General features: G+C 45.3%; 1 protein-coding gene across 1 annotated transcript in view; it reads left to right on the top strand.

Moving 5' to 3' along the window:
- Positions 1-541: 541 nt before the first annotated feature.
- Positions 542-12512, top strand: part of Scamp1 (secretory carrier membrane protein 1) — an 85734-nt gene continuing 73763 nt past the window's right edge. The window contains exon 1 of the mRNA XM_060385576.1: positions 542-761. Within this exon, the coding sequence (XP_060241559.1) occupies positions 705-761 (57 nt within the window). The 5' untranslated portion in view covers positions 542-704. The remainder of the gene's footprint in view (positions 762-12512) is intronic.

The following is a 12512-nucleotide window of genomic DNA, read 5'->3' as shown; positions in this document are numbered from 1 at the left end:
ATATAAAAGTTAACAATTTAACTTGAGGGCCTTGGTTTCTAGACTCCGCTCCTACTCCGTTTCCCCTTGGCCCCATCGTTTAGGAATGGAGAGGTAGGACGGAGACAGGGGTTGGGCCCGGCACTAAAAGCTGCCCTTCCTTGGAGCAAGTCCGGATCCTCAGCACGGAGCCGCTTTCCGTGACTTCGCAGTAACCTGGGATCGGTGGTGCTGGCTGGGTTTCCCTGGTTGGGAGGATGTTGGGGCAAGGGCGCTTCAAACGACTTCAGGTTCCTTCCATCCCTGGGGGCTGGAGGATGTTTTCCGCCTCAGTCCCTCGCTCTCCTTGTATTGCCTCCACCTCCTGCCACGTGCGACCTGCGCGCTCCGACCTCCCTCACACAGAGCACCACCCCTTCCCCGGGCCGCGCTAGGTGGGTCCGGTGGCCCCGGGGCTGGGGACCTGCCCTCCGCCTGCGCTTGCCCTGCGGTCGGAGGCAGAGCCCGGAGCGCAGATCCAGGCGGGAAGGGACGGCCGGCTGGCTGGGTGCCGCGGGCCGCCGGCGCACCGGGCATGCTCAGTGGCACGGCCGGCTGGGTGGCCCGCGAGCTGCACCCGGATCTGCGCGGCGGCGGCGGCGACGTGAGCGCGCAGGGGGGCGGCGGCCTCGCCTCGTCTGAGTGTCGGCGCCGGGCTCGGGTGGGGGACGCGCAGGGCCGGGGCGATGTCGGATTTTGACAGCAACCCGTTTGCGGATCCGGATCTCAACAACCCGTTCAAGGTGAGCGCCGGGCCGCGGCCTTGGGCCCGCGCTGGGCGTCGCGGCGGCCGCGGAGGCCCTGCCGGGAGGGTCTCGGCTGGCAGCGTCGCCGGCCTCGCTGCCAGCCCGAGGGTCGCACCGGGCCGCGGACCCGCGGGACCGGGGGCCGGGTGGGGAGCGGAGCCGGGCAGGTGTGGCCATCACTCCCCCGGCGCGGCGGGGCGGGGGCCCGTAGGCCGGAGCTCCCGGGTCTGGGGTTGTCATGGGGACCCGGCGGCGGTGTTGCGTGCCGGTGACGGCAGAGGTGTGCGGGAGAGAGGCGCGGGTGCACGGATGCTGCGACTAAAAGATAAAGGGCTTTTTTTTTTTTTTTAATCATGGAAACTCTGTTGCTCCCAGAGCCACCGGTGGTGTTGCCAGAGGCTCCCGTCCCCACCGGGCCCAGCTTAGGGGAACCGGCGTCAAACAGAAGTTAAAAATAAATAAACACCTGGAAACAATAGTGCACGCGGACGTCTCCCCACCTAGCTGCTGCTATTGAGGTGGACCCTGAGCCATTTTCCTAGCTGGGTGTGCGTCACCCCGGCTCCGGGCTGTGTGAGGATTCCGTTCCTCATGTGAGTTGCCTTCCTTCTTGGAGTAGACGTGATCCCCAGACTCCGAAGGGCTTGGCACAGCCAGGCCGTTTGGATGTTGGTCATCTGCTCTAAAATTTAATGCCGCGACCGAGAACTCTGCCTTGAAAAGTACTTTGGGTTTCCTAATGACCGTGAGGCATAGTAAGGCAATTTCTTCCAGCTGTTGGTTTGGTTAGTCGTTTCTCACTCTCCCTGACTTGTGCAGTGCAAACTTTAATTTGTAGTCACAAGGTGAAATAGGAACTAATTTGTGGCCACCCATGTGTTGCTTCTGGCCTGCTCTTCAGTCCTTTTGTGGCTTACCGATAATACTGAAGGAAAAAGCACCCCTGTTCTGATTGATGGTTTAACCTCATGACTTCATGATGGATTATTTTAATGAAGTGATACTGCTTTCACTTGACAGCTGGACTCATTTTGTGAAAATACAGAGATAATTCTGTGATATTCAGTTGAGTGTAACTTTCCACCCCACCCCCTTATTCATTTGCTTCAGTTTTTGTTTTTCATTGTTGTTTTGAGGCTGGCCTTGAACTTTCTGTCTTCCTTCCTCAGCCTCCCAAATGCTGTTGTCACATATAAACCACTCAGGTGCGTTTTAAAGAAAGTTCCATGCCCCCCCAACCCTCTCCAGATTTGCATCGTTTAGTGTTGGGTTCATGGCCATGTAGTGAAAAATTGGCTTATCTAATTATGAATATACAAAAGAAACATTTCATAATTTGTCAATTGTGTGTCATTTAAAAATATTTAAAGATAAGAACCCATTAGCCTCTCCTAACTCCAGATAGTTCAGTGATGCTGCAAAGTATCTAACACGTGGTTGAATTTGTATTTGATCACGCATTTCTCCCTTCTGTTCCTTTCTTTTTTCCTTTTTTCCAGACAGGGTTTCTCTGTGTAGACTTGGCTGTCCTGGGCTGGCATTGTAGACCAGGCTGGCCTCCAACTCACAGCGGTCCGCCTGCCTCTGCCTGCCTGAGTGCTGGCACTACAGGCGTGCACCACAGTGCCGGATGTTAGGGCAAGATCTTGGCTTCTAAGCACAGACTGATATTTTGTGATAGTGTTGCCGTGAGACCTTCCACTTCCACCAGGCTTAAGGTTGCTGTGATAATTCTAAACTTAGGCAGTTTTCAAGTACATACATCATGGTTAGAAAAAGGATTAGCACTTTTGTTTTCTGTGAGTGGGTTTATTCAGGAGAATGGTTATTCAAGTCTGTAAAATGCCTTAAAGGAGGCTTGCTTCTAAAGAGGCTTGCTTCAATGCTGTTTTACATGGTTCTCCACTTGCAGTGACGGCCGCACCACTGTCAGTGTCCCTGATTTTATCTTTGCATTTGTAGCCACGCACCCTTCTGTTTCTCAAAGTAACCTTTATATCTGCAGGAGATAATTTTCCCTTCTGCTCCTGCTTCATTTTATGTAGAAGTGACTTTTGAAATAGTATTTTTTCATACCCTTATTTACAAAGTTCCCAGAATTCTTACTGTTACCTCATAGTCACTTTTCTTTTTAAATCTTGTTTTTTTTTTGACGTTTGTTATCTATGCTCCTTAGTTCATTCCTGCTTGGTGTTGGTTTGTGTGTGTTTCCTTTCTGAGACTGGTAGCAAAAGCTGGCCTTGAACTCCTGATCATCAGATTACAGGCCTTTGCCACCACACCTCAGGCATGTTGTTTCTTTCCCTGCATTGTTGCGTTAGAAACGTCTTCATTTGAGCTATGCCATGAAAATCATTTCAGAATAGAGTCTCCTTAGAGGATATAAGCACAAGGGCTTTACCTGATTTTATTGGCTGTGGTAAAATCCTTTGCTGAATTCAGTTTCTATGTGTTCTTTGAGCACCTGTTTTATTCAGTGGCCATAGTAGGCCCAGTGAATGGCTTTATGAAATTTCAGTATCCTTTATTGTGGGTAAGGAAGTTGAAGTAGTTAAAAATCTATGTTAATCCAAAAAAATATTAATCTTGTGAAATTTATCAAGGTTTGTTTTTTAGTTGTTAAAATGAGGTTTTAAAGCTAGAAAAGGGCTGTGCATAGTGATGCATGCCTGAATCCTAGCATGTAGGAAGTAGAGGCAGGAGGATCACTACAAGTTTGAGGCCAGTGTGGTTGATATAGTGAGTTAGTTGTAGGCCAGCCAGGGCTAACATAGGGAGACCCTGTCCCCAAGAGTAAAATAAAAAAACCAATATTTTCTGCATACTCAATATGTAGTTTTTGAACAGTTGCTATATGTCCCTTATTCTGTTTAGTATCTCTAATTTCGTGGATATTAGTCTAATACAAAGGACAGGCATGCCTGTAAAGTCAAGGGAGAATTTAATAAGCAGTAAAGGCCTATAACACAGACTCCTGCAGTTGATCTAAACAAATGATGAGATGCTGGTAGGAGGGCGTTTGTTCACAGGGTGATATTACAAGGGACCATGGTCTCCTTAGGTCTTCTACTATGTTTTTATGTCATAATATAATTGAATTAGATAAATCATGGAAATAACATTTAACTGTATTATTATTTTTTTTCTTATTATTTGGTTTTTCGAGACAGGGCTTTTCTGTGTGGCTCTGGCTGTCCTGGGCTCGCTTTGTAGACCAGGCTGGCTTCGAACTCACATGGATCTGCTCGCCTGCCTCTGCTTCCCTGAGTCCTGAGTGCTAGGATTAAAGGCTTCCACCACCATGCCTAGCAGAATTAAGTCATTTTTAAAACGCAAAGAGAATCAGAATTCAGAGCTTGAAAGCATGTCCTCGGATATAGTTAGTCAGATCTGTGGATGAAGAGATGAAGCAGGGGACATTGACCCTCAGCGTGCACTGTTGGTGTTCGGCTGCAGGCGTCCAGGGTTCTAGTCCGCTGTTTTCCCCTTCCTCCTTCATGTGGATCCCTGGGGATAAAACTCAGGTTCCCTGGTTTGTGCAGGAAGGTTGAGCCACTTCCTCAGGTCTGCTCCTTGTTCTTACCAGGAGCTTAGACTTGACTGGGGAGTGGGAACAGCAGGTAGGGTGTCAGTGTGGGCTCAGGAAGGTGAGAATGACTTGCTTTGATCCAGAACCAGCTGTGACTTCTGGGAAAGTCACTCAGAGTCTTCAAACCTCAGCATACTGTTCTTTAAAATAGGATAAAGTGTCTTGTGCTGGCTAATTTTATGTCAGCATGACACAGGCAAGAGTCATCTGAGAGGAGGGAACCCCACTGAGAAAATGCCTCCATAAGACTAGGCTGTTGGCAAGAGCAGTGGTTTTCATCCTGTGAGTAGAGACCCCTTTGGGGGTTGCATATCAGATATGCTGCATATTTGATATTACATTAGGATTCAGAACAGTAGCAAAATTCCAGTTATGAAGTTGCAACAAAATAATTTCCAGTGGGGTCACAAACACAAGGCACTAACTAACTGTATTAAAGGGTTGCAGCATTAGGAAGTTTGAGGACCACTGCTGTAGAACATTTTCTTAACTAGTGATTGATGTGGGAGGGCCCAGGACACTGTGGGTGGTGCTGTCCCTGCACTGGTGGTCCTGGGTGCTATTAAAAAAAAAAATCTGGCTGATTAAGCCACTAAGCAGCACTCCTTCATGGCCTCTGCTTCAGTTCCTGTTTTCAGATTCCTGCCCTGTCTGAGTTCCTGTCCTGACTTCCCTCAATGATGGCGTTACCTGGAAGTGTAAGCTGAAATAAAACCTTTCTTCCCCTAGTTGCTTTGTCTTGGTGTTTCTTCCCAGCAGTAGTGACCCTAAATAGGACATGTGTGCTCCGTAGGAGTACTCCTAGGATCCTAGGACTCTATGGGAGCATGTAGAAAGTGCTCATGCATGTTGGCTTTAATAAGGTGCTTGTATTTAGTTTATTACTAGTATCAAGTGTTCTGTCCTTGGTCACCTGCTAGACTGTAGGTCTAGACCAAGATCATCTGAATTTTAATCTTTTTTTTTTTTTTTACTGTCATGCGTCATTATCATTTTTATTTTAAAATTATTTATTACCATTTTTGTACGCATGTGTGCACATGTGACAGTGTATGTCTGGAGGTCAGAGGACAGCTTTGGCTTCCTCCTCTCATGTTTGCATGGGATACAGGGCTTGTGTGCTAAACACCTTTACAAGCTCAGGGTCTTACCATCCTCTACCTGATGTTTGGAGACATGGTCTCTCGATGAACCTGGAGCTCCTTGATTGACTGGCTGCCTAGCTGGCCACAAGCCCCAAGCCCCAAGCATCTTCCTGTCTCCGCCCCTAAAGTGCTGGGGTGGCAGGCACACATCATGCCTGGCTTTTTAGGGGAGTGGTCAGGATCTGAATTGGGATTGTCATGCTTGCTCAGCAAGTACTTAATCCATGGAGCCATCTCAAATATTCAGATCCCAGGATCACTTGTTTTCATTTTGTAACATGAATGGTGTTGTCTCATGTTTATAGTGACATTTACAGTGAATTAATCTCTTTCCCCCAGCTATTTTAAATTTGGAGTCTGGAGAATGGATAGAATTAGGAAAATACGCCAGTATTTTTATGTAATAGCTACCTTTTGAAGACCTTATCTTTGAGTATTTCTTAGGGACCCTGCCTGAATCTGCTCCATTAGTCTCGGGTTAGGTCTTTTAAAAAGCACATATTGAGCTATTGATTATATTTGAGCTAGGTGCTGGCTATTAAAAGGCAGCATTATTTACTGCCGTCTCAGTGATCCAGTTAGTAGGAACAATATCCAGACAGAGTGGCGTTAACAACAGTCAGTTGCTTGTTGATGGTCCTGACATCTGAGCTAGAGTTGCTGGCTTTTTTCTTTTAAATGTCTTCAGTTATGTGACAGCTTGAATGCGTGGTTTAAGGTGTCTTCAGTTCACTGCCTGCTTGTCACCTGGAGCTGCTGGTGGGGGCAGTGGTTCTGGTGTTTTCCCTGGGTGGTGTCTATGCTGGGCGCAGCTTGTGCTCTGCAAACACAGCAGTGTTGAAGGAGATAGGAACGGAAGCTGCAAGGAGCTTTACGGCTGAATGGCACTCCATGATGAACTGAAAGGCTGTACCTGGCATAAAATGGTGACAAAGGTACTGAGGGAGCTCGGTAGGCTCCTGCTGAAATACAGGAGGAGTGGGAGGCACTCAGCAGTGCTGGTCCTGGCAGATTCTGAATCTAGCCAGGTACATGGTAGCATCCCCTGTACAGAGAAGAATTAATGGGTTCCTCGCTTCAGATCCAGCTCTGCCTTCTTGTTTTCAATGTACTCCCTCAAAAGGTTCTTTTCCTTACAGAACACTGGGAGTCAGAAGGCAGTTATCATTTTGAAATAACTCCTCCTTTCAGTCTTGCTGATACAAGTCTCCTAACAATTTTCATTAGTATTAGTCGAGTTCAAACCATGCCTCAAAACCATGTCTATAACTGACTTTGGAGACAAGCCATCTGTATGCAGGCACTCAGGATCAGCTCTCTTTAGAAATGCTGCAGTCCAGTTGGGCGTTTTCTGTGGCCAGGGGCCACTCTCAGTGGGATACAGTGAGAAGCTGCTGTGCCTTTTAAAACCAGTCTTTAGGAAGTTTTATTTAGGGATCTGTCATAGTTAGCTCCAGTTGTCAATTTGACATGCCTTCAAAGAGAGTCTCAGTTGAGGAATTGTCTTTATCTGATTGGCCTAAGAGCATGTCTTTGGAGGCATTTTCTAGTTGCTAACTGATGCAGGAGGGTCTAGCCCCTGTGGGCAGTTCCATCCCTCAGCACATGGTCCTAGGTTGTGTAAGGAAGGTAGGTGAGGATCCCAGAGGAAGCAGGTCAGTGAGCTCTGTTTTCCTGTGGTCTCTGCTTCATTTCCTGCCATCAGGTTCCTGCTTGAGCTCCTACTTGGTTTCCACTGATGATGGGCTATAGCCTGTAAGCCCCATCAACATTTCCTCCCCAAATGTTTTTGGCCAGGATGTTCCATCACAGCAGCAGGAAAGGAAACAAGAACAGGCTCATAGCTTTAACGACACTCATGCTTGCGGCGATTGTGGAATATTGAAATTGTTCTTCAGCTCATTATTACAACTGTTTAAGTGTGGTTAATATTTTGTTCTACTGAATATGCGTTCAGTAAACTTAGTGGGTTCTTTTCCTTGTATGTTTGTGGGTGTGTGCAAATAGTGACTGTGTTTGTGTGAATATGGCTGGACAGGATATGCGACACTGTTGTTGTGGAGCTCAGAGGACAACCTTTGGTGTGGGTCCTTGCTTTCCACCTAGTTGGAGACAGAGGTGCTTGTTGTTCGCTGCCGTGTGCATCTGTGTCCAGGATTCTCCTGTGTTCACCTCCCACTTGTCGTAGAAGCACTGGGGTTCTGGTTTGTGCAGTGGACCTGGCTTTCCATGGATCCAGGGCATTTGAAGGCAGGTCCTAGCTCTGTGTGGCAGGTGCTGTACCACTGAGAAACCTTCTCAGTTTCTTACTATTTTTTATTATGATGAACTACCACTTTGATGCAGTTGCTAAAAATATGTGTATTAGATTAATGATGAGTGACAAGCTCCAAAACACTAATAATTCTACAATCTTTGCTCTGATATACTCACGTAGCTACTGTTCTCATTGGCTGAGTTCATAGAGTAGGTTGAACGTAGTAAAATGTTGAGAGCAGCCAGAAAGGACCCAAAGCAAGTTGCAGGCAGCTCCATAAGCATTCCCCGAGTACTTAGTTGATGGAAGGCTAGAGGGGAGTAGAACTGCCATCAGGCACTTGACGTCTCCTTGCTTGGTTAAGTGAACAAACTTATTATTTATTGCTTTAGATAAAGAATCCAAGGCTTATTGGCTTTCTGCATCAGGGTGGACTTTGTCCCAACGTAGAGATAATTTAATCAATTAGAATAGCCTGGCAATGCTTTTGTAAAAACAAATCCAACACTTAGTAGAAGTTTTCGGGCAGAAGCGGGGTGGTCTGTAGAGGTGCCGCGGTAGAGGTGTTTGTGCCTGCAGTCTCTCTGTTGAGCCTCGGAGTTGCTGCACTTCTGGAACGGTAGCGTTTGTGAATGCACACATTCTCTGATGGTCTGTGTAGCAGACAGTGGCGTCGGCTTTGATCACGGAGGATCATGCTTTCAGGACAGTTGTGCGCTGAGGCTGAAGGAGCAGCCCTCATAGGTGTTCCTATCCAGTCACTTAACCACGTGCTCTGTTGGGGGAGCTGGCCCACTGTGACTGTGTGATCGCGGTACCTGGCCGTGGGAAGCACTGTGTAGGAGCTGTCTGCTCTCTAGGGTTCTGAGTGCCATTCCCAGGCTTCCTGTTCTACATGGGGCTGCTTTGTACCAAGCGTGCTGAGGAAGCCAGTGTCTTAGGAAGGCCGGTGTGCCTTCTCTGTGTGTCTTAAACAACCCCCACCACATGTTTGTTGTTTTCAGTGAAGACTGAGAAACAGTAAATGCAGTGTGACTTTTTTCAAAGCTGTGATGAATAAAACCTGCATTTTATGTAATTTTTAATATTATACTGGAATAGTGCAGATCCAAAGTTTCTGTTTTTAAATCACCAGGGGAACTCTAGCAATAGGTAGAATATAAAGCATGAAGAGGTGGGTTTGACCTCGTCACACTTTGATTTACTGTGAGTTGCCTCTGTGGAGGCAGGCTCTCCTTACTGTTTGTTGCTTCTGACTTCACATCTGTATTGGGGTCAAAGCCTCTGTTCCCCTTTCCTATGTACGAGCTGCGTGAGAATCCTCTGGAGACTGTGACAGGGAACAATCCAGTAATCACCTTCTTGGCATTTGGCATTGTGTCTGTTTAAGAGTGAAGAATTTCTTTGTTAATTAATTAATTAATTTTTGAGCCAGTGGAAGAGCTCCTGATTAGCATGCAGAAGGGCCTGGGTGCACTCTATTGCTGGCCCTGTTCCCAAATAACGCCAGCTCATCAGCTGCTGGATACTTGGGCTGTTTTCTTTTCTGTTTTGGCTGTTATGAATGATGCTGCTGTACTTGGTGCAGATTCTCATTTGAATGCTTGTTTTTGAAACAGTTGGGTATGGACCCAGGTCATATGGCAGCTCTCATCCAAGGAACTGTGAGACCGTTTTCCAGCATGGCTGCTGCAGGGTACAGATTTCTGTGTGTCTTGGCTTCTTGCTGCCTGGTTTTGATTCTAGCTTTCTAAGCTATTACCCCTTCTGCCTCAGCTTCTGGAGTTCCCCCCTGGGGATTCGGCCATGCACCACTGAGGCCAGCTAGAGGTTTTGACTGGTTTCCCCCTAGATTTGAGGATGGCTCTGTGTACATATTAGCATTGTGTGTCTTTGGAGAAGTGTGTGTTTATCCTTTGCCTCCGTTTTGAGATTGGGCTATTCAGCTGTTTTAAACTGAGCTAATGCTAAGAGATTTAGAAACACAGTCTAGATACTAGTCTTTCATCAGTTGACTTAGGAACATTTCTCCCAGTTCTGTTTTCTTGATGTCCTTTGAATTTTGATCATAAAAGTTGCAGTAGGTTTATATCTGTTGTGTCCCTTGCTGTAGTCTGTGTGAGGCCCTGGGTTTGGTCCCTAGTAACACACTTACACATACACATGTAGCAACACACACACATACACATGTTACAACACACACATACACATGTAATAACACACTTACACATGTACCAACACACTTATACACATGTAACACACCACACACACACATATGTATGCATAGCAGCTTTTGGTTTTGATAAAGTCCATGCTTTTACTGTTTTCTATTTTTATAGAGTCTTACTGTGTAGCCATGGCTGGCTGGGACCTCATAGTCTTCTTGCCTCCACCTCCTTGGTGCTGTGATCACAGTCTACTGCCACCCATCTTTAGTTGCTTGTGTTTTGTGTCATAGTTAAACATTCTTAGCCAAGTTTGAGGTGAAGAGGTCTCACAAAACCTTGTGTTTTCCTTAATAACTTTACAGTTTTATCTAGCTCTTGCATTTGTTTCATGATAGTTGATGGTTTAGATCATGCATGGTAGTTAATTTTTATGTACAGTGTGAGGTAAGGGCCAAAATCACTCTTTGGTGTATGAACATCAGTTGTTCCAATCCTATTTGTTGGAAAGACTTTTCTTTCCCCAGTGATTTTTGGCACCTGGCTGAACAGCAAAGAATCCTTTTTTAATGTCTGTTCTTACAAAGGAGAATTAAATATTTTATCTGTAAAAGTCCTCATGCTTCATGCAAAAATGAGTCAACCACACGTATCTCTAGAGTGTGTTAACTGGCGAGCTCCTCAGCCTGACAGTGCTAGTGTTGTATTTGCTTCTAGCTTGCTGTATATGTGAACCCTTAAAAAAACAATGGATTTTACTTGGATCTACATTGCAGTTATGACTGTTGTACCAGTGTTACTAACTTGATAACCTTTTTCTTAAAAACTCCCTTAAAAGGAAATCTTGCATTTGCTCTCCAGAATATAGGTGAATTAAGAATTACACTTTTCCTTGGAGCTGTAACACTGGAACTGCTCAAGCTCATAATGTGGGAAGCATATTGTATGGAGTGTTAAGAATTTGAGCACTAGTAAGGTCCAGCATATTGATGAGCTTGTGCTAAAAAGATGTGTGCATGTGATAGTTATGAACTGATGATTTTAACTTTAATAATAAGAGGCGAAATCAGATATTTTGTGTTTTAAATTTTTTTACCAGCATATATTAATTATACCTAGTAATGGGTTTTATCAGGACATTTGTATACATTCTGATATATTTTGACCATATTGACATATCCTGTGACCCGTTCTTGTTCTCTTCCCCCAACTCCTGCTCTCCCTTTCTCTTCCCAAGGAGCCCCCTCCACTGTCATGTCTGTCTGTCTGTCCCCTTCCTTCCCTCCTTTCTTCCTTCCTTCCCTCCCTTCCTTCCTTCCTTCCTTCCTTCCTTCCTTCCTTCCTTCCTTCCTTCCTTCCTTCTCGTGACCTAGTAAGTTTAATAAGTGATGCTTGTAAGAGCATGGGTGAGGAGTTATTTATAGGAACATGGTGCCTTACCAGTGGCTACACCACTAAAGAAAATGTCTTCCCTCTCTGCCAGCAACTGCTAGTTGCATTTATATCCTCAAGAGTATCCCATACCCACTCAGCCACAGAATGCTGAGTGGGCCAATCTTGTACAGCCTTTGAGCGTTCAATAGGGCAGTGACCCTGTCATTCTGAGAAGAAAGCCAGTATTACACTACTGTGCTGTACTTGCTGCTGTGTGGCTGTTAAAGATTTGTGCATGTTAGACACAGTGAAAATAACGCACAGCATGAAACATTAGATACTAATAAACACTGGAAGTTCCTACTTTTCCCCAGACAAGTGAGCAGCGGTAAATTGCATATATTCTGAGTGGCAGCGTTTTACCTGTGGGAATCCTCTAATGATAGTGCTAATCCTCATGGAAATTTGGAACAAATAACAAAGTGATGACAAATAAAAGTGTTAGGTGACAGGGAACGATGCACTGGCATGTGGGTATGGGACAGTCAGCGAGGTGCAATTGTATCATTGCTTATGTTTTCCATTGCTTATTTTAAGCTGATTTAACCCTATAGTTTATATAATCCCAGTTTTGATATCCTTTTTAAAAGCATACCTGCAGCTTCTTTTTAAAAATAATTTATTTTAGTTTTATTCTATGTACATTGCTGTTCTGCCTGCATGTGTCTGTAAAGGTGTCAGATCTCCTGGAATGGGAGTTACAGACAGTTGTGAACTGCCATGTGGGTGCTGTGAATTGAAAGCCATCTCTCCAGCCCCAACTGTGATCTTAAATGGCCGTGAATTTTGGTGAATTGCTTACAAAAAAGTAGCAATTATAAAATGCAAATTAATACCCTATGCTTAATACAAGTATAATGAATGACTTTTTTCTATTAAATTTTTTTTTTAATGGAAATGTTTAGATTTGTGTCTCAGGAAAGTTTAACATTTAGAGTTGATTTTATAAGAGAATGCTCTTTGAACACCGTAAGCAAACACATGGGCTTTTGGCTTGTTGTTATGGGGAACTTGAAGGAAGGAAGAGATGAGATGTTGAAGATATTTGTCTTCTGGATGAAGAAAGGTGGGGAGAACCAAGTTGCTTAAGTACCTTAGACAAATTACTTGGTTTTCTACCTTCAGAATCTACCTGTTACTTACCTTCTTAGACCTGTT

The sequence above is a fragment of the Meriones unguiculatus genome, chromosome 6, assembly GCF_030254825.1.
Source record: "Meriones unguiculatus strain TT.TT164.6M chromosome 6, Bangor_MerUng_6.1, whole genome shotgun sequence".
NCBI classification, from domain to species: Eukaryota; Metazoa; Chordata; class Mammalia; order Rodentia; family Muridae; genus Meriones; species Meriones unguiculatus.
This window is presented reverse-complemented; position numbering and strand designations above follow the sequence as displayed.